The sequence below is a fragment of the Manis pentadactyla genome, chromosome 2, assembly GCF_030020395.1.
Source record: "Manis pentadactyla isolate mManPen7 chromosome 2, mManPen7.hap1, whole genome shotgun sequence".
Classification (NCBI taxonomy): Eukaryota; Metazoa; Chordata; class Mammalia; order Pholidota; family Manidae; genus Manis; species Manis pentadactyla.
In genome coordinates, this window is record NC_080020.1 from 174,812,646 (window position 1) to 174,837,197 (window position 24,552).

The 24,552-nt window shown below is 37.7% G+C and overlaps 1 protein-coding gene across 5 annotated transcripts in view; it reads left to right on the forward strand.

Moving 5' to 3' along the window:
- The window catches only part of EXOC6B (exocyst complex component 6B), a 649,953-nt gene that overhangs the window by 482,154 nt on the left and 143,247 nt on the right, over positions 1-24,552 (forward strand). For all 5 annotated transcript variants that reach the window (XM_036908371.2, XM_057497096.1, XM_057497097.1 and 2 more), the window contains one exon: positions 3,093-3,166. In XM_036908371.2, coding sequence (XP_036764266.2) covers positions 3,093-3,166 — 74 coding nt within the window. The remainder of the gene's footprint in view (positions 1-3,092; positions 3,167-24,552) is intronic.

The following is a 24,552-nucleotide window of genomic DNA, read 5'->3' on the forward strand; positions in this document are numbered from 1 at the left end:
TATAAATAAATTTGCAATGTCAACTCACCGACTCATTGCAGAATGGTAGCTGAATTTTTTCTAATGTTTTATCCTAGATATAGAACAGTGTTTCTTAACCTTTGTTTGGTCCCCAACCCTCTGAGAATTCAGTAAAAGCTATGAACCTTTTTCCCAGAGAAATGCATATTCACACAAAAAACAAACTGTAATGATAATCAGTTATGATATGCCAGGCACTCTGCCAACTGCTTTACACGTGTTATTTAATTTAATCCTCATAGTAGCACTATAAGGAATGTATTGTTATCCTCACTTTTGAGATAAAGACATCAAAGCTTTAAAGAAATGGAGTAATTTGCCCATGCCCACAGAGCTAGAAACTGGGGCTCAAACATTGATTTTTCTGACTCCAAACCAAAGTCCATTCCCTCAGTCATTATTCACCTAATTTTAGGTAGCTCATAAATTCCTAAAGCCTGCTTATTGATACTGACATTAAGGACACCTTAATCTATCGCAGTCCAAAGATATTTATTGGTAGTGAAGAGTATGTGTGATTAATGAACTTGGTATTTTCAAAACTTATTTAATTAATATATGAGTATTTGTTGAACATCTACTATTTTGAATACTTGTTAAGTTCGATAACATGTTTTTTTATCCCTAAAGAGTTTACTGTCTACATGGGAAAACAAGAATTACATATGTAAAACAATTTTAAAAAATACAAATGTGACTTTAAATATACAGTAACCATACATTTCCACAAGTTATACATGAGGATTAATGTCTTTCTCATACTTTGATGCAATTGCCTTTCTTTGATTCCCTACTTTATAAAAAAGGCAAATCAAATCTTAAAAGGCCAGCATGTCCTCTGGGAACCTGGAATATTCAATGTGTCATAAAAATAAGGTCTATAAAATGAGACACTGAGAACTAAGCATGTGTCACATCCAGATACCTGAGCGGTTTCGTCCACATCATCAGTTAGCCCTAGGGAGCATGCCCAATAAGGAGATTCAAGAATGTGTAACCAGCTCTTAAGCATTCAAACCAATGTTGAGTTGGACATGTGTAGGGCAGCAAAACACCATGATAACTCCTCACTGCATTTTGACTCAAATAAGTTTCCTACTGACAGGACTTCAGTACTTCAAATGGTGCAACATAGCCTTGAGTCATGAAGGATAATCTACCAACCTTAGATGAAATCATCAGGCATGGAAAGCTTATTTAAGCTGACCACCTGACAATCAAGGCTGTCAAAAAGAGTGGCTATGGCTATAATTCAAAGACTGGCTTTCTATAGGAGTGTAGTATGGGAAAGTTGTACATCTGACTCGAGCAGCTGCCGTATACAGAGTTATCACAAATAATGGCTATTGTAAATATGAAGGGTGGATTATGTCAAACTTTCTATTAACATGATCCTTATCAAGTTTTAGAATTTTGCTTTTAAAACTCAAATCATTTGGACTATATGATGGAATTAATTTATAAATGGCACTTGAATTTTCTTTTAAAAAGAAACAAACTTAGTGTTGCTAATCATGCTATATAGTTTATCACCTTCCACTATGATACTCATTTTTAGTTTAAATGTCTAAAATAAGAATATTTTGAGTATGGTTGCAAAAATACATTCTGCTGTACTTTAATTAGTTTAATAAATTGTATTAAGTTTCATTTCACATAATGTTTCTGTAATCCCTGCAACTTAAATTGTTAACATTACTTTTTAAAGCAAGGCAAGAATTTTATGAAAAAATTATGTTTAAGCCTAGATGGAAAATATTTTTAAAGAACAGAAATTCCTATCATTGTTCAGAAATCATCATTTGAATCTATGCAGCTACCAGACATATAGGCAAATATCTGAATGGATTTAATTTAATTTCAAAAGAGGAATAATGATACCAACTCAATAATTTCTTAATTCCATTCCTGGATAAAAATATAATTGAAAGGAAAACATTCCTTTTCATATTTGCTTTGAGCAGATACTTGAGTTGTTTTGGGGGTAAGTAGTAGAGTGATGTTAAATGTCCATCATACTTTGGCTTCACAGAGAAAGTTCAAGATATAGTAACTTTTATCCAAACTTGTGAATTTGCTATGTGCACATGTGTGTATATGTCAGGGGCTCACACAAGACCTTTTGATTTCATAATAAGCAGAGCTTAGGGACAATAAAACTTGACATTCTTAACTGTTACTAGTATTTGTCCCTACAGCCCTGTGTAGTTACCTTCTTCTTAATGATGTAGAAGCCGGAGTCATAAACTGAGCATGTACCCAAGGCACTACCATAAATTGCAAATAGCATTAATGTGGTCTCTTCCGCCTAGGACTAAATTGGGGTAGAAGAAAGAGAAAAAAAGAATTTTTGAAAGTGAAATAGGAGTCAAGGACAAAGAACATAGTAGAAAGATGGACATGTGCAAATGTTCCCTAAACTTTCACAGTGAAATTTATTTAGATGGGCCTTTTCATATCTGCGAATACTCATTTGCTGAAGAGGCAAACACTGGATTGGGCAGCCTCTGCTGCCGGTGTGTGTGTCTGTGTGTGTGTGTTGGCAATAATGCACTCATGAGATAATACAAATAATCAGTGAAGGAATAATTAATGATGTGGCAGGGAATATTTTTTGATAAATGCTTGGGGAATGAGGTGACAGGCGTGAAATTAGAAAATTCCTTCAGCGATCTTTAATATAAATAGCTTTCGGAACTGAAAAGAGTTTCACAGCTGAAGATTTTATTGTGTTGAGAGGAAAAACTTTTTTCTCTCCCCCACTCCCTCCTCCTTTGCAAGTTGTTTGTCCATTCACAAAACAAATACTCTGAAGCCCAGCGCAGCTCATGGGAATAAATTTCAGGTCGAATTAGTACAGTTTCCTTGCTGTCAGGATGCTGGAATTAATGGTGTTTTGATGACACGAATTTTGAAGGGCAAACAAAGAGGCTGAAGGGAGAGAGACATGACTCCTTAGAAGCCTGGTCCTCCTCTCCCCCAGCCTCTCTTGTCTTCCCTGTCATCCGTCTGCCAATCTCCCTGTCCATGGTTAGTTAAAGGCGCTTTTTATCCTCTTTTCTTTCCCACAGAGTTTGCCAGATCCGGCCCGGTGCCTGGGTTCCAGGAGGACACGCTGCAGTTGGCCTTCATCGACTTGAGACAAGTAAGTCTTTGTGTTTTTGTTTTTTGTTTTTCTTTTAAGATGTGTGACTGAAGACCATCAGGTCTTAAGGAAAAGGGGAGGGGAGGGGGGTTGGCGTTGGCGATTCACACTGGAGACCTAAGGGTTTTTCCCTGTGTTTGAGGCCACCTCTTTTATTTAGTTATCTGGGATCCTTAGCTATGGTGGAGTTAAAGGTTTTGTGGGTGGAAGGGAGGGCAGGAGGTGGGAGGAGGGACCCTGAGAGTACAGGGACTCAAGTGACCCTCAAGTGATGTGACCCATTGTGTTGTAGTTGGCTTCTGCAGACACAGCAAAAAGATAACTCAGCAAACCCATGCTAAGCAGGTGCACTGAGGCAGAGCCTGCCTGCCTGGACGACTTTTGTTTGCAGATAATGAGGGCAGCAGCATTTGAGAGAAATGGAATGTTTTACATTCTGGGTTGTTGGTTTGGCTTGTTGACTTTTTCTGTTGCCTTCGGTCTTCCCATCCCTTCCCCTGTAGAACGTGGTCAGCCATGAGTGGCTAAGTGGTCGTTGCAGAAGATGATTTGCAAAGGCCCTGACGAGTTGTGCTGACAGGCAGCCCTATGAAAGTGATGTGATGGAAGTCAGTACTTAGGCATACCTGGGCTTCGCAAGCCCATCCGATGGAAAGAGGCATTCTGTAGGGCTGTTGCTTGCAGATTGAAATGGGTGGGTTGGTAGGCCTTGATGGTTTGGGTATAGAGAAGTAGGATGGGCGGGGGCCCAAAGAGGGAGAGAGTTAACTGGGCTCTGTCATCTCTTCACTCTGAAGATGGATGGGGTTGGATAGAAAGTGTGAATGAAGTACGAATCAATGACTGATGCTTCTCTCCTATTAAAACAATCTTTTTTTTTTTTGTCTGTTTTATAAAGGGGGCTGGCTTTGTTTCTCCTGCCATAATGATTCAGTGCCTCTTGTTTTCAGAGCTGACATAGTTTGCATTCTGAAAACTTCTAGATGCCTAGGGTATTTCTTAAAGCTGTAGGACCCCTTGTATCAGTAGTCTCCTTACCACTGGGATTTGATTCATGCTGAACAGCTTTTAGCCCATAATGGATGGCCTGAGCTACCCCTGAATCCTTGTGGATGGGTGGTGTAATCTGTCATCTGATGACAATTCTGGAAAGCCCTGTTAAGCAGAAAACAGAAAATTGTGTCTCTATAGACCCACCAAAGTTTGAGGATTCAGACCATGTCCCAGAAACGTGTGTCAACTTAATATTTGGGGGCCGAGGTGGGTGTTTTTTTATACATAAAGGCTTTCCCAGTGTGGTCGCAAATGGAGCTGAGTATCTCTTTCCTCACTTAAGACCTTCCACCTATGGATTTAGCAACTCAACTGAGACGTTCAGGTTTTAACCCCTTGGCTGATGTAAGGATGAAAGATCGGGATTTGGCTTTAGAGTTTTTGAAGCCGTATCAGTTGGACTTTTGCCCCCTGTTTCTTCTCAGAAACTTCTGAGCCAATTGGGTTTTCTTGGAAAGCAGAAATTGCATTTCACTGGAGAAATACATCCAAGGAAAAAATTTTCCTTTCCCACTATTCAGGAGAAAGAAGTGTGGTCATTCTCTCTAGTTTGTGGTTTTGGTCCCTATGGAAAGCAACTGGTGTTCACAGAAAATGTTAACTAAGGGAATAAGTTAGAAAGCTCAGCCAGAATAAGGTGGATCTGAGCTGGGGATGAATGCTCAAGTGCTTGTGAGCTCTCAGGGAGCTGTGTTGTTTATGCTCAAGTTCCTATTTTCTATCACATTTCTGTTCTCAGAGTTTCTTTTATGATGTTTCAGCAGTAGAAACCAAAACTCCAAAATTTTACTAGTAATGAAAGAGTATGCCTCTTCCTATTGAATCTATCACCTAATTTCTGTTTATATCTGTCTCTGTTAGAGCAGCTTAAATTTTACTAACCTAGATCCTTTGAAAAACTTTCTCAGCTATCAAGCTGTGGCTCCTTATTAGTAGGCTTCAGGTAGGTTGAATAATTGTAAGGAAAAGTATCCTTCCCTATGCCATGCTGAAAATACTGATCTCTTTGCAGTTCATCGTAGTCATTTTCATAACTTATTTAAAGTGAGCATCTCTTCAAAAGGAGATTTCTCCTTAACTGTGGAGATGTTCAGACTATAAAAAGAAAGACTGGGAGTTTGCTTCCAAAGAAGATATCTTGACCTCAAATAAGGCATAATTAAGTGTCCCTGAATCTGTTGTCTCTTTGCATGTCCTCTTCTGAACACTGTAATTTTGGGGTTGGAGGCTAATCTTAACAATCATGTGGCATAACCTTTGACTTGATATTTGAAGCCCTGTGCCTCACCCTAGACTGTGCTTTTGAATATCCCCCTTCAAGAGAACTCACTGCTGCAAAGCAGCAAGGTCCACTTTAGGACAGTCTTATTATTAGAAAGATGTTTCTTTAGTTGGCTAAAGTCTGTCTCACTTCACTTTGACCCTTTTTAAAAAATTTTTATTAACACACCCCAAATTTGGGGCTGGGCTTTCTATCCTGATTTCTTGAGCTTCCTACCTGCTTGTAATTGAGTCTTTTTTTTACAAGTAGTATTATTCCCCATTCCCCATATAGTCCTTATATGGTTGATTTCATGGGCCAAAATCAGAGACTTTACTCTCTTTGGTCTATGTTTTTCTCTTAGACGTATTATTAACAACATAGATTTTTATGATTCTAGCCTATCTAAGCCTTTTAGGTCCTAGTTCAGTTATCCAGCTTATTAACTGATTTAATTACTGTGCCCGTTATTAGTCAAAGATAACAGAATTAAACAGCAATAGCAAAAGTTAAAGAAGAAGTTCAAGTTAAGGCAAGTTAGGGTATGTCCCCAGTACAGCAAGTACTTATATAGTGTAGCAAGGACGTCCTTTTGCTGTCATTGACTGTGTTTGCCTCACTGGTTCCTGAATATATTCATTCTGATCATGCTTTCAGGTTCTGTTGCTTTAGAATGTTGCAGACACTATCAGTTGAATGATAATTTTTCAGATACTCAAAACATGGAATATTTAATGAAACCATCTCTGTATAGACTATATAATAGCAGAGTGTCATTTGAAGCTATAGAATTTCATTAGGAAGCAAATTAGATGTGGGTAGTGAAGCTATTCATCCTTCACACCTGTCCTGTCTATTCCTTTTCCTACTTAAGGGAAAGAGTGAATGACATATTGAATATACAAGCTTTCATGATATTTTACATTTGTATAGCACTTCAAAGTTAAAGTACATTTACATACATATCTCATTTGTCAGATTTCTGAGTTTAGAAAATCAGTGTTGTTAATAGTGAGTTAGATAGTACAAATCCAAATCTCCTTCTTTCCCATTTTATACTTTCTAAATTTCCAAGTTCATAAAAGTAGGGTTACAGTACAACTTCACATTCACATATGAAATATTGAAGTTTGGACTAATGCTAGATCTTAAGGACAACTTACGAGCTAGCTTATTACCTGTCTTGAAGTGTCATGTACACACCAAGTAATAAAAATTGCTTGTCTTTTATGATTCTTAGTTGGGAATTACAACACAAGGCCAATAGATTCTCAGTAGTTATTTGATTCTTTAATAGTACTAGGGTATGTATTTTTCTTCTGTTGTCAAACATTAGTAGATAGTACTGATGAACACCAGAATTTACTTCAATTGATTATCATTTCAGTTAATTTTATCAAACTCTTGAGTGCCTACTGTGAACAAAGCACATCCTAGGTGCTGGGGGGAATACACAAAAGAATATAATACAGTCTCTGTCCTCCAGGTGATCAGAAATTGTTAGTTCTAATATAAGACATATTGTGATAAGTACTGCATTGTAAGGATGAAACCAATGCGTATGTTTGGATTATTTCAGTAACCTTTGCTGCATAACAAATCACCCCAAAGCATATTGGCTTAAAACAAGAATCATTTGTTTAGCTCAGCTTTCTACAGATGGGCAATTTAGGATAGGTTCAGTGGGCTCACTCATCCTTTGAGGTCAGCTGCCAGACTGACTAGGGACTGCATGGTCTAGGATGCCTTAGCTAGGCCGACTCCTCTCTCTGCTCTGTGTGGTCTCTCATCCACTAGCCACCTAACCCAGGCTTATTCACATGGCATCTTGGCAGGTTCCAAGGCAGCAAGAAGAAGTGTGCAAACCCCTTAAGGTCTACACTTGGAACTAGTAAACCATCATTCCCACCACATTCTAGAGCTGGTCACAAGGTCAAACTGAATTCAAGGAATGAAGAAATAGACTCCAGCTTATACTCTATTTGTGATATAAGACTTTTATATAAATGATACAAAATAAAGCAAATCAAGAGCAAGATTGTATCTTTAAGTCCAAGAAGAGGCTGAAGTGGAGAGGCTTCTGTGAGCCTAAGTAGTGTAAATGGCCAACATAGAAAAGACTAGGAACAACAAATGCTGGTGGGGATGCAGAGAAAGGGGAACCCTCCTACACTGTTGGTGGGAATATAAACTAGTTCAGCCACTGTGGAAAGCAGTATGGAAGTTCCTCAAAAAACTAAAAATAGAAATACCATTTGACCCAGGAATTCCACTCCTAGGAATCTTCCCTAAGAATGCAGGATTCCCGATTCAAAAAGACATATGCACCCCTATGTTTATCACAGCGCTATTTACAATAGCCAAGAAATGGAAGCAAACTAAGTGTCCATCAGTAGATGAATGGATAAAGAAGAGGTGGTACATATTCAGAATGGAATATTATTCAGCCATAAGAAGAAAACAAATCCTACCATTTGCAACAACATGGATGGAGCTAGAGGGTATTATGCTCAGTGAAATAAGCCAGGTGAAGAGAGACAAATTCCAAATGATTTCACTCATCTGTGGAGCATAAGAACAAAGCAGAAACTGAAGGAACAAAACAGCAGCAGACTCACAGAACCCAAGAATGGACTAACAGTTGCCAAAGGGAAAGGGACTGGGGAGGGTGTGTGGGAAGGGAGGGAGAAGGGGAATAAGGGGCATTACGATTAGCACACATAATGTAAGGGGGAAGCACGGGGAAGGCAGCATAGCACAGAGAAGACAAGTAGTGACTCTGTAGCATCTTACTATGCTGATGGACAGTGACTGTAATGGGGTATGTGGGGGGGACTTGATAATGGGGGGAATCTAGTAACCACAGTGTTGCTCATGTGATTGTATATTAATGATACCAAAATAATAAAGAAAAAGCAAGTTGGGCATTGAAGAGGAAAGAAGATCATTCAAACATAGAAGATAGCTCATTTTAAGTTTTGTTTAAAAATGTGTGTTTATGTGTGTTGATTTAACTACATTCTAGATGACCTTTCCTCCTTTAGGTATTAGGCTAATCTCTTTAAACCTGCATTTCTTAATTTCTCTTCTTTATTCCTTGTTTTACTGTGGAGCTTCCTCATAGACCTTTTCTTTTATGTCCTGTACTTCTCATCAAATGCTGCTCATTGTGGGCTACCCCTGACATGCCACATTTCTGTCGTTCACATTCATTGTGAGGGAATCTTAACTTCCTCGGGTAATTATTAATCATTTAATTTATGGCTGTTCACCTTATATACTTGACCAACAGGAAAGGGTTTGAGTGGGTTCTTTTCTTTAGTAACATCACATTATTTTCTGTTCCTTGGCCTCCACTGTTATTTACTTCCAATATACATATATTTTATAAAGCTGAATGAACTAGGTTGAAACATTGCATCAGATCTTCTGAATGGAGCTTGTTGGCAACAACTATTGTGCAGCAAAGCCATCCCAAGATATCTACGGCTTTTTTTAGATTGAGCTGGTGACATTCCCTCTAGGCCAGTTATTCCCCTATTTCTAAACCTTTAGTCTAAAGTAAACACAGTGCATTTCCATTGCAGGCACTTAATGTGCCTTAAAAACAACTATAGGACCTAAGAGAAATAACTGTATATTCCTTTGGAGATGCTGAACAAATTCTGGTACTATTCCTGTATGAAGTGTTTAGGTAAAATCAGTACTGTCAGTTACCAGCAGGTAGGGAAACCTGAGAACAGCTCAAGGACCTAATTAGTTAGAACTGCCCCTCCTATTGCCCATCCTATCTTGATCCTATTCAGTAAAATTTGGAGTTTTGCATCAAACTGCCTTCCCTTCTCTTTTGTCCTGCTCCCAAGTCTAATGAACAACAATTCCTGCAAAGAGAAACACCCCCCCTTTTCTTGACTACCCTTGGCTGATATGGAAAAATCTGCTTAATAATCACATATTTTATCCTCAGTAGAACACCAGTTTATGTATTTTTTGAAAACCTGATTTTGTATGTTACAGCATGTAACAAAGTAATAGTCAATAGAATTTCTTTTTTGATGGTTCACCCTAACAAACCCTAGGAGCCTAAAGTAGGAGGCTGGGTAGGGAAGGGCAGACCCACATCTTAAAAGACCTCAGGTGGCAGTCTTCTATTTTTCATCACAACTGGTAAGATGTATTTAACAGGAAGAAAGTCATGTACCACATGTACTTCTTAGTACTGGTCCTTAACCTGCTAGAGTGTAAATTGGAGGTGTTTTCTGGGTGTCCTGTAGTTTTCCCAAGTGTTTACTGAGAAGTTGCTGAGGAGTCATGGTGGAGAAGATGAGAGGTATGGGGGTAGGTAGGAGAATGTTTTTATGAAAGGATATTCTTGGTGGAGGAAAATAGAATTGTGTGCATTACCCTGTAGTAGTGAAGCATGTGGACTAGTAATGTCATCAGAAATACTCTCCAAGTGCTCACTTGAGAATTCTTTTGACCTTCATATTGTATATGACCTTGAGTAATGGCCTGCAACTCTGGGAGTCATCTACACCAGAGTCAGAAATCAAACAGCTTGGTAACTTACGGATTTGGAAGATGGCATTACTGTGACTGATGTGGATCATGGGGTTGAAAGGAATAGTTTAATACATAAAGCACATTATCTTTGAAAAGACTGTTGGCTCTACCTGTGTGATAGCTTGTGTATGTGGTTAGATGTCATTTCAGAAATGAAATCCAGAGTCATCCTATCCCAAACGCATTTGGTGATTAGAAGAAACAGTAGTAATATATCAGACCACTTGTACAGATCTCTGTGCTGATACCGAGCCACAAAGATTTGTGCAGACCATAGTCTGTGTGTTGATTATGGGCATGGGAAGCACTTGAACTTCATAATTTGAAGGATCATTCATTTGTTGAACACAATGCCTAGCACTATTATAGTGGGTATGGTGGTGTAGTTAAATGACATGCATAAATGTCACATGGCCTCTGCTTTCCCAAAATCTCTCTTCAGGTAGCCTCATGCCTTCAGAAGATGCCACTGTGGCTAGATTTTGATTTTTTGTATTAATGCTATATTGGTCAGTTTTAGGGACAGCTGCAATTTTCTGGCAAGATGCACAGGGCAAGGCTAAGTCTGTTGTACACTGATATACAAGCTTTCAGAAGGGAACCTTTAACTATGGTTTGTCAGCCTGGCACAAATAAGATAGTCAAGTTGAAATGCTTTAAAAGGTGATCCTTTGGTTTTTGAAAACAGAATTTTCTGGTTGATATGACAACATTGTTTTATCAGCCCAAGTTGTTTTGACAGATACCCACAACCTTCAGAATGATACCTCTAACCTCAAAGGAAGCTCTGATGGCAAATAATTCCTATTCCCAAGCAGGAGAGAGCTGACACTTTTGGGTCTGGTTCTGTAAAAAAACTATAAATAGGGAAATTTCTGGGAATAGACACTTCTGAGCCAGACCTTTGACCTTATATAAGCCAACACTGGATCAGCATACACAGGATGGGGCACAGATAATGTCCTCAGCCACCAGGATGCTGCTGTGGCCTCTGCAAACCAGATGTCTCTCTTTACCTTGCTTGGGACATTAGTAACTACAGCCATCATGGAAAATTTATAGAAGGAATTGCCAGTAATATGTAACACATTCTGGGATTTATTGGATGTCCTTGGTTGATTGGAGGAAAGTCTATTCTAGAACTAATGAGACTTTGTCTCACCTCATACCAACCCCTTAACCAGGGAGGAGGTGAGCTCAGAAATTCTGTCTCAGGGTTTTTTTGATTTAACACAGAATCCATTTTTTCCAGACCAAGATCTCGTGAAATAGTATCCAAGCAGAGTACAACTCTGTGTTATAGAAAATCATGTAAGATGTCCTTTAAGTGCTAGGAAAAGACCCAGACATTTAATAGGCCAAATGACATCATACCATGTTAGGAAGGCTATTTTCTATTCATTATCCTCTCACATTAGAAATAATTTTAGCAGCTCACAAGTCTAATTTCTTAAAATCTCACAGAGTTGTTTCAGGATGCTGGGAATCAGAAGAGAGGGAATAAGTATTAATAGTGGATGTTAACCACATTAAGACCCTTGTCTTTTAAGACTTACATGATTTTAGACTCCTCATTGATTTTTTTTTTTTTAATAAAGAGCAGTTGGGTTCCTTGAAGGGAAGGTTCAAAGTCTGATGAATTCTACTGTGTATTTCCCAGGGTCTCCACCTTTCCTCAGAGGGGAAGCACCACAGCCGGAATGTGGGCTGCAGACCCTTGGTTCTTTGCATAGTTGTGCTAGGTAAAGAGGAAGCTTCTGAGCCTCTTTGAGGGGCCTCCTCTTTAGGGAGGTTGTGTGTCTGGAAATGCTGACTCATGAATTATAGATACTATGGGCCCTGTCACAGAACTTAAGCTATATTAAAAGTAGATATGTGGAGACAAACAGTAGGTGAAAGACCTTCTCTCTGTGAGGAAGAGTTGTGAATGACCTTTGGGTAGTAGGAGACACACCACCAGGTTTTTGATACATTTTTCCCATGAATGATACACTGAGCTTAACCTTTGACTCATGGGTCTCCCAGGCTCACATTATCCATTGTTGCTGTCAACCCATATTGCACAGTCTTGGGTTGGATGCGAAGTCTAATCTAAAACTTGGTCGACAGAGTTGTCCAGCATTTCCTACTTTAACCCAGAGACAGAACTCTGCCCCTTAGAGGTTCCACCAGAGTATAGAACAGCCTTACCAATAGATGCTAGAAGGACCTTGCCCCCAAGTGTGAGTCTAACAGTCTGTGACAACCCTCCTACCCCTTTGTTACAATAGAATGACTGTAACTTTTTTTTTTTTTGAGAGGGCATCACTCATATTTATGATCAAATGGTTGTTAACAACAATAAAATTCTGTATAGGGGACTCAATGCACAATCATTAATCCACCCCAAGCCTAATTCTCATCAAGAATGACTGTAACTTTTAATGTGGGCATGGTTCTAGCAATACTCCAAGCTTCATAGCAAAGGCTATCAGTTCAGAGACTAGAGTTTCATTGCATGTCAGCTCTTGTGTGAAGACCTAATTACTATAGTTTATAATAAGTCACCCGACAATTTCTTCCTTAGCTCATAGACAGCAGTGGTGATTCTCTGTTGCTCCATCAGAAGAAACCTAGGTAATCTGTGAGCTAGCATGCCAGACTAGCCGGAAGACCGCCCACTCTCTGCTTCTCCTCCTGTGGTTTCTCCCTTACCTGCAACACAAAGCGTGAATATGCATACTCATAAACCTGGAATTGGTGAATTTCTGAGACAGTCACATCTTCGTTAGAAAGGACAGGAGGGCTGTAACCAATGAAGTTGCCTGGGAGTAGCAGTGGTATCAGAGGCTGTTGTGGTAGTACTGGCTGAATTAGAGCCTACTAGGTTCTAAACACAAAGTTCATCTCCATTAACTGCCCAGTGTCCTGCTCGTGGACACTCATAGGCCAAGGAAAGGGCAGCAGAGCCAGTGGGAACGCTTTTCTAACTACTGCATACTACTGATAGCCGCTGGAGGGCAGCAGAGAGTGACAACAAAGGGCTAGATTTAGGGAATTGGGGCATATTTCAGTTTGCCAAGAAAGAAGCCCCCTTAGTATAAGAGAATTAGCTACGTGGGAGCCACAGTTAGTTATAAGCATGGGCCCCTGGGCAATAAAGACAAAAAAGAGCATCCAGAACCCTGATCTGAAGGCAATTCAGGAACCAGGAATGGGTAAAGAAATGAGGCAGGACTGACTGGGAAAGGGGAACCAGACAGTAAGGGTAGGGGACCAAAAATCAAGTATCAAGTCCCAAGGGGACAAGCAAAGATGGAACAGGAGCCAAATGAAAGAAAGAACTACAATGGTAGACAAGCCAAAGTGAGTTAGTTGAGAAGACAAAGGTACCGTCAGGAAAGGCTGCTTCTCTGAGGCCACCATTCCAGGAAGGGTCCATATCAGTAAGCCGAGCACTGCGAAGGGGCCAGTTTCAGACACAGCCAAGCAGCCAAGAGATGAGAATCTCTGAGATTCTCATCTCTTATAGTAGCTCCTCCTTGATTAGCCAGGATAGTTTCTTCTTGGTCATTTCAAGAGCAAAATAACTCATTGAGAATGTGGAGAGAGAAAGAGATGCGTATAACATTTAAGATGTGACTAAGGGATTCTATGCATAGAATGAAATTGAACTTGGGCATGTAGCCCGTCTGGATAGCATTGGTGTGAAAGGACAGCTCACCTTCCTAGATTAGCTTCTGATGTTTCCTTTTCATATTTTATACTAAAACATTTGCTAAGAATATCCAGTGGAAAAGAAAAACTGGCTCTCTCAACTAGTTATATAGGCAAAATCCCAATCCATCCAGGGACTTAGGATCTGTTCCCAGTAGGTTAGCAGAGAGCTGTTTGGAGTCTCTTCTAAATGCTGAGCACTTAGCAGTTTTTCCAACCCCTTGAGTATGGAGAAAGAAAATTTTTGCTTGACCTATTAACCTTCCAGTGTCTCCCTTCCATATTTCAACCCCTTAAACATCAGGAAAATGGGACTCCTGTACCCACAAATTTCAGGAGCCCTGCACTGGTGTTAGGACGGCATAGTGGTTAAGAAGTTGGGAATTGGGCAGACCTGGGTTCCTTGCGGTGATGTTTGGCCAATCCTTTGACCTCTCTAAGATGTAGTTTCCTACTATGTTTGATTATATGCTTACCAAACAATAAGTAACATGATTACATTATGTTATTTAATACTTACTCCAGCATTATAAGACTTATAAGTTATTATAAAAATCTTAAGTAGGTTAGTTCATAAATATAACAAATGAATGACTAAATAAATTATAATATACCCATATAAAGAAATGTCACTTATCAGTAAAAAGGAAAAAGCTATTGATACATCCAATTCTAGATTGTTATAGTACATTCTAGGATTTAATGTTCTTTTTATACGCTTAGTGTTTGTTTTCTTTCAGCATAATGTTTTAGGATTCATTCAAAGTATTGGATGTATCAATAGTTCATTTATTTATTGATAAGTGCTATTCTTGCTATATTTAGGAACACCTTGGAACATTAGGAACATTTTACTGTTTCCAGTTTTGGACTATTATGAATAAGGCTGCTCTGGACATTCATATACAAGTATGTATGTGGATATATGTTTTTCTTTCTCTTGAGTAGTACTAAGAGTGGGATTGTTGGGTCTATGGTAAATGTATATTTAACTTTTCTTTTAAATGTGAACTGTTTTTCCAAAGCAGTTGTACCATTTTCCATACCCATCAGCAGTGAATGAGAGTTCCAGGTATTCCACATTCTCTTTAATACTTGCTTTGACAGTCTTGCATTTGTTAGTTTATTGAGGGTTATATTACATATAGTAAACTTCATCCTTCCTACTTATACAGCTCTATAAATTTTTACAAACTTACAGGAATTGTAAAACCACTACCAAAATGAAGATGCAGAATATTTCCATCACTCAAAAAATTCCTTTGTTCCTCTCTTCAGTGAGTCTCTTCTTCCCACTCCTAGTTCCTGGCAATGACTGCTGTGATCTCTGATGCTATAATTATGTCATAAAAATAGAATTGCACATATACATGGAATCATACTTTTAATTTTGTTCTTTTTCATCTAGCAGGATGCTGTTGAAATTCATTCATATTGTTGCATGTATTAGTAGTCTGTTCATTTTTATAGCAGAATAATATTCCATTATAGGGATTGTTTACTCTTACTCCCAGTTTGGGGATATCATGAATTAAGCCACAAAAACATTTGTATAAAGCTTTTTATGTTTTTATTTCTCTAGAGTAAATACATAGCAGTTGGATTACAAGGTCATATAGTAAGTATATACTTGACTTTATAAGAAACTATCAAGCTGTTTTCTAAAGTGGCTTTACTGTTTTGCCTTTCTACCAGCAATATATTAGAGTTTCAGTTGCTCTGCACCCTTCCTAATATTTTTAATATTGTCAGTTTTTTTAATTTGAACATTCCAATAGGTACGTTGTGGTTTTAATTTGCATTCCTGTAATAATTCTTGATGCTGTACATTTTGTGTGATTATTTGGTATCCATAATCTCTTCTTTTGTAAAGTGTTTGTTCAAATCTTTTGTCCAGTTTTTAAAATAATTCTTGTGATTGAGTTCTAAAAGATCTTTATATACTCTGGTTAACCACCCATTATCAATTATGTGTTTGGCAACTTCTAATCTGTAACTTTTAATTTTCTTAACAATATTTTTCAAAAAGTTTGAGTTTCTTATTTTAATAACATATAATTCATAAAGATGACATTTTTTTCTTTTATGACTTATGCTCTCTATGTCCTCCCTTAGGAAAGCTTTGCCTAACTAAAAGTCCCAAATTATCTCCCATGTTTTCTTCTAGGAGTTTTGCAATGTTAGGTTCTACATTTGGATCTCTGGTGATTTAATTTTGAGTTAATTTTTCAGTATGCTGTAAAACATGATCAAGGTTCATATTTTTGTATAGAATGTTCAGTTGTTCAGCACTGTTGGTTAAAATGATTATCCTTTCTCCATTGATTTGCCCTGATACCTTTATCAAAAATCAATTGACCATATATGTATTGTTTTATTTCCAGACTTTCTATATACTATTCCATTGATCTGTGCTTCCTCTTGCTGCGTCCTGATCTTACTTTTATAGTAAGTCTTTGTGCTTCTTCAAACACAACAAAAGTATTACACACAGCAGTATAACTCCTTTTGAGTTCCCAGACCCGATTCCAGTGTATGTGGGAGGGGGTCTTCCCCCACACACAACACCAAGCAGTTCTTGAACATCAGCAATTCTTGGAGAACTCAACTCTATTCTGATGTTCTCTGCCTGTAGACAGCAACAGATTCCCCAGGTTTAGGGCTCCATCCTGTAATACTGCCCTCCACCCCCTACTTCAGACATTAGGTTGCAAACCCCAGGCAGTTACCAGTGCTTCCGATCTACTGGCTACAGATTGGAGGTTCCAACCACCTCACACTTCAGTTCAATTAATTTGCTAGAGTGGTGCACAGAACTCAGGAAAATACTTACATTTACCTGTTTAATAAAGGATACCATAAAGGATACAGGTTAACAGTCAGATGAAGAGCTAGATAGGGAAAGGTCCCAAATAAAGGAACTTTTATCCTTGTGAACCTTGGGGCCTGGCTCAGTGACACGTGGAAGCTCTCTGTTTCCCCAAGTGTAGAAGCTCTCTCCATACTCTTCTCATGGGTTTTGGGAGGGCTTCACTGCATAGTCATGATTGACTAAATCACTGGCCCTTGGTTGATTCAACCTTTAGCCCCTGCCGTTGGGTGGGGTCCAAAAGTCTCTCATTAACACGACTGGGCACCCATTTCACCTTTAAGGCTCTGCAGTGTTTTCAGGAACTATGGGTGAAAACGAGATATACCTGGAAATATATGTTTGGTCATATAAAGGACCAAATATGTATTTCTTAATACTCATACTCAGTCTTGAAATCAGATCATATGGTATGAGTTCTCCAACTTTCTTTTCTTTTTCAAAGTTGTTTTGTTTATTTTAAGTCCTTTACGTATATATATATATATATATATATATAAGCCTCATCTTATTGATTCCTACAAAAAAGCCTGCTGGGATTTTGACTAAGGTTTTGCTGAATTCTTAGGTCAATTTGGGGAAAATTGATAGGCTGACAATATTGAATCTTCTAATTCATATGTATACTCTATCTTTCCATTTTATGCCTTTGATTAATCTCATCAGTGCTTTAAGGTCTGACAAATATTGCACATGTTTTGTTAGATTTATTTCAAAATATTTTATGTTCATTATAAATGGTGTTTTTCTTTTATGTCACTTTTTAATTATTCATTGCTACTGTATAGAAACACAATTGGTTTTTGTATGTTGACCTTAAGTCTCAAACTTGTAAAACTCACTTGTTAGATCTAGTAGTATTTTATACATTCTTTGGGATTTCCTAGGGAGTCTGTGAATAAAGACAGCTTTACTTCTTCCTTTCCAGTCTAGAAGCCTTTTATTTCTTGGCCTTATTGCAGTAGGATCTCCACTACAATGTTAAATAGAAGTACTTAGAGCAGATAATCTTGCTTTGTTCCTGATCTCAGTGAGGAAGTATTCAATGTTCACCATTAAATAAAATGATGTAAATTTTTTTTTTGCCATGAAATACAGTGATGTAAATACAAGGGTGTAAGTTTTTATGCCCTGCATTAGTTGAGGAACTTTTAATTCTTAATTTGCTTAGCGTTTTTATTATGAATGGTACATTAGTTTTACATTCCATCATTATATAATATTATATCTGAACTTACAAATTAGCCATTATTATATCTAAACTTATAAATTATGTCCAGTGGTTTTTTATTATTTAAATTGTAAAGTATACTTAAAGGTTTTTTTTTGTCTGAATTGGTTCTTAAAGTAGTTTCTTTATGCAAGAGTTATAAAAACATTTTTATGACTTTTAAATGTATTGCACGTTCCTGTAACAAAAGGTTATACCAATTTAAAGTACAGGTATTAGTGTATTAATGCATTAGTTTTATGTCAGCCTCCCTAACACTGAGTCTGTGAGTTATAAATTTTAAGTGTTTGGGTTAATTTAATAGATGCAAGAAGGTACTTTTATTTTTTTATTCCACATTTTTTTTCTTTGCTGCACATAAGAAATATTGAGTGGTCCATGAACATCAGTAAGAGTATGAATTTACTAATGTCCAATTTTCAATTCTCACTGCCCTGTCCTGTGATAGTTTGAAATCTGACTTGATGCATCTCTAATTTAACTTTAGCTTATTACAATCTTATAAGAAAGGCAAAACTGATTATTGTAGAACATTAACTATCAGTAAAAATCAGCATATGATTTAAGTGCCAAATTAGGTAGGATGAAAGCATTGCATGAGTTTGAAGGAGGGAGATAGCACTCTGCCATTCAAAGTGATGATTCTTGCCTTTTTGGTTATTGGGCATAGAAGTGGATATATTCATGGTTCTTTCTGTTAAGTATGAAATAATTCTATTTTATGCTTACTTCTTCTCTTTATCTGATTTATGTCACTGCCATCAAGGATCTTTTATTTCTTTTCTTCCATTCTGCCACCTACTATTTTTTTAAAACACAATTATGATCATGTCATTTGCCTGCTAAAAAGCTTGAGAGCTTTGTTGCCTAAAGAACAAAAGACTCCTAGCAAAACAAGTCTGGTCCCAGCTTATGTGTCTAGTCTCCTTTTCTTGTCCTCTTTCCCATGTAACCTCTACCAGGACCATTCTTCACACCTGCCTGACCATAAAAGTGGGTAAGCTTTAAGGCCCCTCTGCTTATCACAGAGCTTCCTTGGTAGAATGGCAAACTCCTTCCCTTCCTTCACACCTTGGCTCAAATATCATATCCTTTATAAATCATTCCCAACTTCCTCAGGCAGATGTAATTGTTCCCCTTTTGGGTCCCTGACGTTTTGTATGTCCCTTCATTACTAATTCTCTTGTAATTACTTATTTAATTATCTGCCTTCTCCATTAGATTCTGGGTTCATCAAAGGCAGGAACCGTGTTTTATTTATTCTGGAATTCCTCCTCTCCAGAGGGTAACACAGTCCCTATTACACATTATGCTTTCATAACTACTTGCTGAATTCATTGACTTAATACTGTTTTGTGGTATAGAATTAGATTGAATTTCTGAGTAATATTTGTCATCAAACACTCTTAAATAAGTAGTGTTCATAATTTTTCTCCCACTCCATGCTCTTCATTTTCACTTGAATATCATTAAATGAAGTGTAGAGGTCACAGTGGGGAAGGCAGGACCAAATATAGGGAAAGGGCACTTAGCAGGTAGCCCCAGCACTTGAGGACTTTCTCTAGTGAGAGCTATGATGGAAGACTACCTAGGAAGAGTACTGTGCAGCTAGATGGTGCATTCTGGAAAAGAAAATAGCTTCTCATCTGACATATAATTCTTACTTACTGCTTCATAGGAGATGACTTTTGAGATGAAACACTTGTTGATACTCTTCCATCTCTGGTGAGCACTTGGGTCAAGTGTCAGGTGTTGCCTTTTCATTTCTGTTCCCAAATGGTAGCCATTTTTCTCATTGCAAATGCACCCTTGGAGTTCAACCAGAATTTTATCCTTGTCATATTTCTCTGACTGAGCTCCACAATTAGTCCAGAATGTCAATCCAAACTCTGTAACCAATCTAGGATGTTGAAATCTTTCTTAGAATGACTTCTACAGTAGTTTTCAAATAATTCCTACAGAGTGAGTGAAAGTGATTAATGTGTAGAACATGCAACATGGCCTTATTCTCCATGCCAAAAATATATACTTGTCTTCATCACATTTGATAATAAAAAACTCAGTGTCTTATGTTCTATTATAGCTTAAAATGTTCTAACTTTGAACTATTATTACAAAGCTATAGTAATCAAAGCAGTATGGTGTTGGCATAAAAGCAGACACATAGATCTGTGGAACAGGATAGAAAGCCCAGAAATAAACCCACTCATATATAGTTAATTAATTAATGACAAAGGAGTCAAGAATATACAATAGGGAAAGGATAGCCTCTGTAACAAATGGTGCTGGGACAACTGGAGAGCCACATGTAAAAGAATAAAAGTGGATCACTGTCTTACATCATACACAAAAATTAACTTGAAATGAATTAAATATTTGAATGTAAGACTTGAAACCATGAAAGTCCTAGAAATAAACACTGATGGTAAGCTCCTTAACATCAGTCCTCGCAATCATTTTTTGATTTAACACCAAAAGCAAAGGTAACAACAACAAAAAACAAGTAGAACTACATTAAACTAAAAAGCTTTTAGGGAACAAAGGAAACCATTAACAGAATGAAAAGTCAACCTAGTGAATGGGAAAGAATATTTGCAAATCACATATCTTATAAGGGGTTAATATCCAGGATATATAAATTATTCAGACAACTCAATAGCAAAATAATAGAACAATCCAATTAAAAAATAGGCCAAGAGTCTGAATAGACATTTTTCCAAAGAAGACATACAGTCAATGGTACAAAAAGAGTTGACCAACATCACTAATTATTAAAGAAAAGCAAATCAAAACCACAGTAAAGTATTACCTCATACCTGTTAGAATGGCTATTATCAAAGAGACAAGAGATAACAAATTCTGACAAGGATGTAGAGAAAAGGGAGCCCTTGTGTACCATATGTGGTACTATAAATTGCTGCAGCCACTGTGAAAACACTATGGAGACATCTCAGAAAGTCAAAAATAGAACTGTTGTATAATTCAGCAATTCCACTTCTGAGTATTTATCAAAGGAAAATAAAACACTTAGCTAAAAATGTATATGCAGTCCCATGGTCATTGCAGCATTATTTGCAATAGCCACGACATGGAAAAAACCTAAACATCCATTGATGGATTAGTGGATCAAGAAAATGTGGTGTATTCACAGTGGAGTATTACTCAGCTGTCAAAAAGAACGAAATCTTGCCATCTGCAAAACATGGATGGACCTTGAGGACATTATGCTAAGTAAAATATGCCAAACAGAAAAACAAAAATCATATGATTTCATTTATATGTAGAATCTAAAAATAAAAATCAAGCTCAAGGTACAGAGAACAGATAGTGGTTGCCAGATTGGTGGGGCTAAATAAGTCATGGGGATATAACATACAGCATAGAGGCTATCGTTAATAATACTGTTTTGCACATTTGAAAGTTGCTTAGAGAGTATATCTTTAAAGTTCTCATCACAAGAAAAAAATTCTGTGATGACCATTTCACAATATTTATAAATATTGAGTCATTCTATTGTACACCTGAAACTAACATTGTGTGTCTGTCAATTATATCTCAACTTTTTTTATTATTCTAAAACTAAGTTCCTAGTTTCTCCATTCGCCCCATAGAAACCGATTCCTTCTGCAGTCCTCCTCATCTCAGCGGCAATTCTGGTCTTTCATTTGAGAATAGAAACTTTAGAGTCATCCTTGACTCCTTTCTCTCATATCCCATATCCAGTCTGTCAGCAAGTCATGTTTTCTTTCCCTTCAAAATATATCCAGAAACAATCCCTTATAATTATCACTTCTCTTATCCTGATTGAAGTAATAATTATTTCTCACTGTGTTCTTGCAATGGCTTCTTAACTGGTCTCCGTGATTATGCTTTTGTCCCTCTGCAGACCATTCTCAATATGGCAGCCAGCATGAAGCAGTTAATATAAAAGAGAGATCAAGCCACCCCTCTGCCCAAAACCTCACAATGGCTTTCCATTTTACTCTAAGTAAAAGCCAAAGTCCTTTTAATGATCCTACAAGATCCTATAGAATCTTTACACATATACCCCTTAACTCTCTGACCTCATCGGCTGTTTTTCTCTTCACTCTGCTTTCACTCTGATAGCCTCTTTACTGTTTCTTAAACATGCCAGGTATACTCCCATCTCCAGGCCTTTGCATTACATATCAACTTTTCCTAGAAGGCTCTTTTCAAGATATCTGTATTGCTTGCTTCTTTATCTTCCTCAGGTCTTTATTCAAGGCATTTAAAGTTTACCTTCTCATTGAGGCTTTACATATTTAGGATGGTATTTCCACCTCCCACCCCAGCACCAAGCCAAAACTAAAGCAAACGCTCTGTCCTCTTTGCAGCTTTATTTTTTTCTGAAGAATTTATCATCTTCTTGTATATTATGGATCTTACATATCTTGTTTACTTTGTATTCCCCTCACTAGAAAGTGTTTCTCATGATGGTAAGGATTTTGCCCATTTTGTGAACAACTTTAGTCTTCATGACTAGAACAATCCCTAACAGAATAGGCCTTCAATAAGTACTAAAGGAAAAGAGTGTAATCTCTCTGTATTTGCCTTGGTTTTAAATACTGAGAGGTTGATAGCTTCTTAGATATGAATTGTTCTAAAGGCAACCTGAGGCACCATTAAAAGTAGGGATTTCAGAGAGTTTTTGATCAGTGGTTTATAAGTGTGTTGTACATGTTGGATATAAATTCTAGACTTTTTAATGAAGTAAAGAAAAGATATTCCTAAAAGGATTCTTGGTTGTAGATATCTTTGCTTCACAGTGTAGATTGATATATACCTACTGATAAATGTTCCTCCCTAACAGCACGTCACCCAGGATGATAATGATGGTGATGATAGTGATATTATGGGATTAAAAGTATGGAGAGGAAAACTGAGCCAGGTCCAAATGTCTCTGGTCACAAGTTAGTAGTTATACTTGTCAAGAAATGCAGAAATCAATTGAAATGGTCAAAGGAACAACAGAACACATTGGGGAGCAATGTTTTCGTAAATAGAAAATCGACTCTTCATTGGAAAAGTGTGTTGACTTTTGCAGAGGACTTCTAATGCAGTATAGGGTCAAAGTAACCTCTTATTCCAGTAAAGTACAATGGAGGATAATGATATATGGAAAGTTTGGGGATTCAGAGGATACCAGGTGAATGTGACAACCTGGGCTAAGGAGTGTCAGTATAACAAGGAGAGAGATGTAAGAGAAGCCCTCCCTTCAATTGTGATAGTTCAAGTACAGTATTTTAGATTAAAAAGAAAAAGACGATTGAACTGCATACCCTAAAGTTAGAGTCTACAAACTCAGTAGCCCATCCTGAGAAGAGACAGAGAAATCTGGGGTTAATCAGGTACCCTCTGTTGCTTTCTTCATGTCCTTTCCTTTATTCCCTTTCCTTCATTTCCCTTTCCTTTAATGCAGCTGTTAGTGGCTTGGCGGGCGTGAGGCCCACAGAAACCCAGAGGATGCAGGATGACCTGTGGAGGGTCTAGCCTGCCAAAATCTCCCACTGGTGACAGCTCAATATCTTTAAGTAGCAAATTGCCTGGACAGGGATCATAGGATTTAATCACTAAAGCTGGCTAATTGCATAGATGCTAGGGTTGGGACACCTACATCGGTCAACTGATTCCTTGAAATGTGTAATTTTTAAAAATTTCCTAGTCTGGAACAGAATAAAATAGCTGGGGTTTTATGTTAAATGTATCCTGTAATGTGTTGGTCAGGATAGGTTTCAGAGATTTCTTTATTGTGGCTCCCACTTTTTATGAGTTATGGCAATAGAATTTAAAAGTCTTGGCAGACTGTCAGATACCGCAGAGGTGAAACCATTATCCTTTTTTCCTACTTTTCTCTTTTCCTCTTTCTCGCCCCAGAATGCAGTGGTAATTGATGTACACGCACCTCTGAAATCTCTTTCACACAGCTAGTGAGACTTACGTTGTGTCCTGCTGTCTTATGATCCTTAAGGTGTGCTGGCCCCTGGTGGGGAACTAAAGTTCATTGCTTTTCATAACTCATTCCCTATACTTCTGAAAGATGTTCTTTAGGCTCACAGATATTAGAACCAATTTTCCAATAGAACTGAGGCTAGAATTGCTTATAGTGGTAAAGACTGACATTGCTTCACCCACATTTTGGTCCTTCTCATTGAGGCCTCAGAATAAAGTGGCTGAGAGACTAGCATCCATTTAGCAACTAATAGTAGAGCTACCTCCAAAGGACCATCCCTGATACAGAACACTGAAATCAGGATAACCTGTGGTGGGGCCAACAACTAGGTTATCTTGGGAAAATCCCTTCCTTGTATTTTAATTTCCCCAAGGTAAATTGAAAAGGTTAGGCTAGATAACCTGAATGTTCCAATTGATGTCTTATGATCTATGACCCTGGATCATCCTTACTAGTTTTAGACTTGTCCTTTCTGAAAATGGTTTCTTCCTTAGCTTCTTACATGTACTTGCTTACAATTTCTGTATTTCCGTTTTAGAAGATAGCATCTATTTAATAGGAAGCTTTTAAGCACTGATGATCTTCAGCTTATAACACAGGATCTGCTCAATGCCCAAATCTTTTATTTAAATCAATACTTATCAGTCCACATGTCTGTATCTCATAAAATAGAGACTCACTTGGAGAAAAGAGCACTGACATCAGGGGACTCCCTGCCTGCTTTCTCCTTTTGAAAACCTGA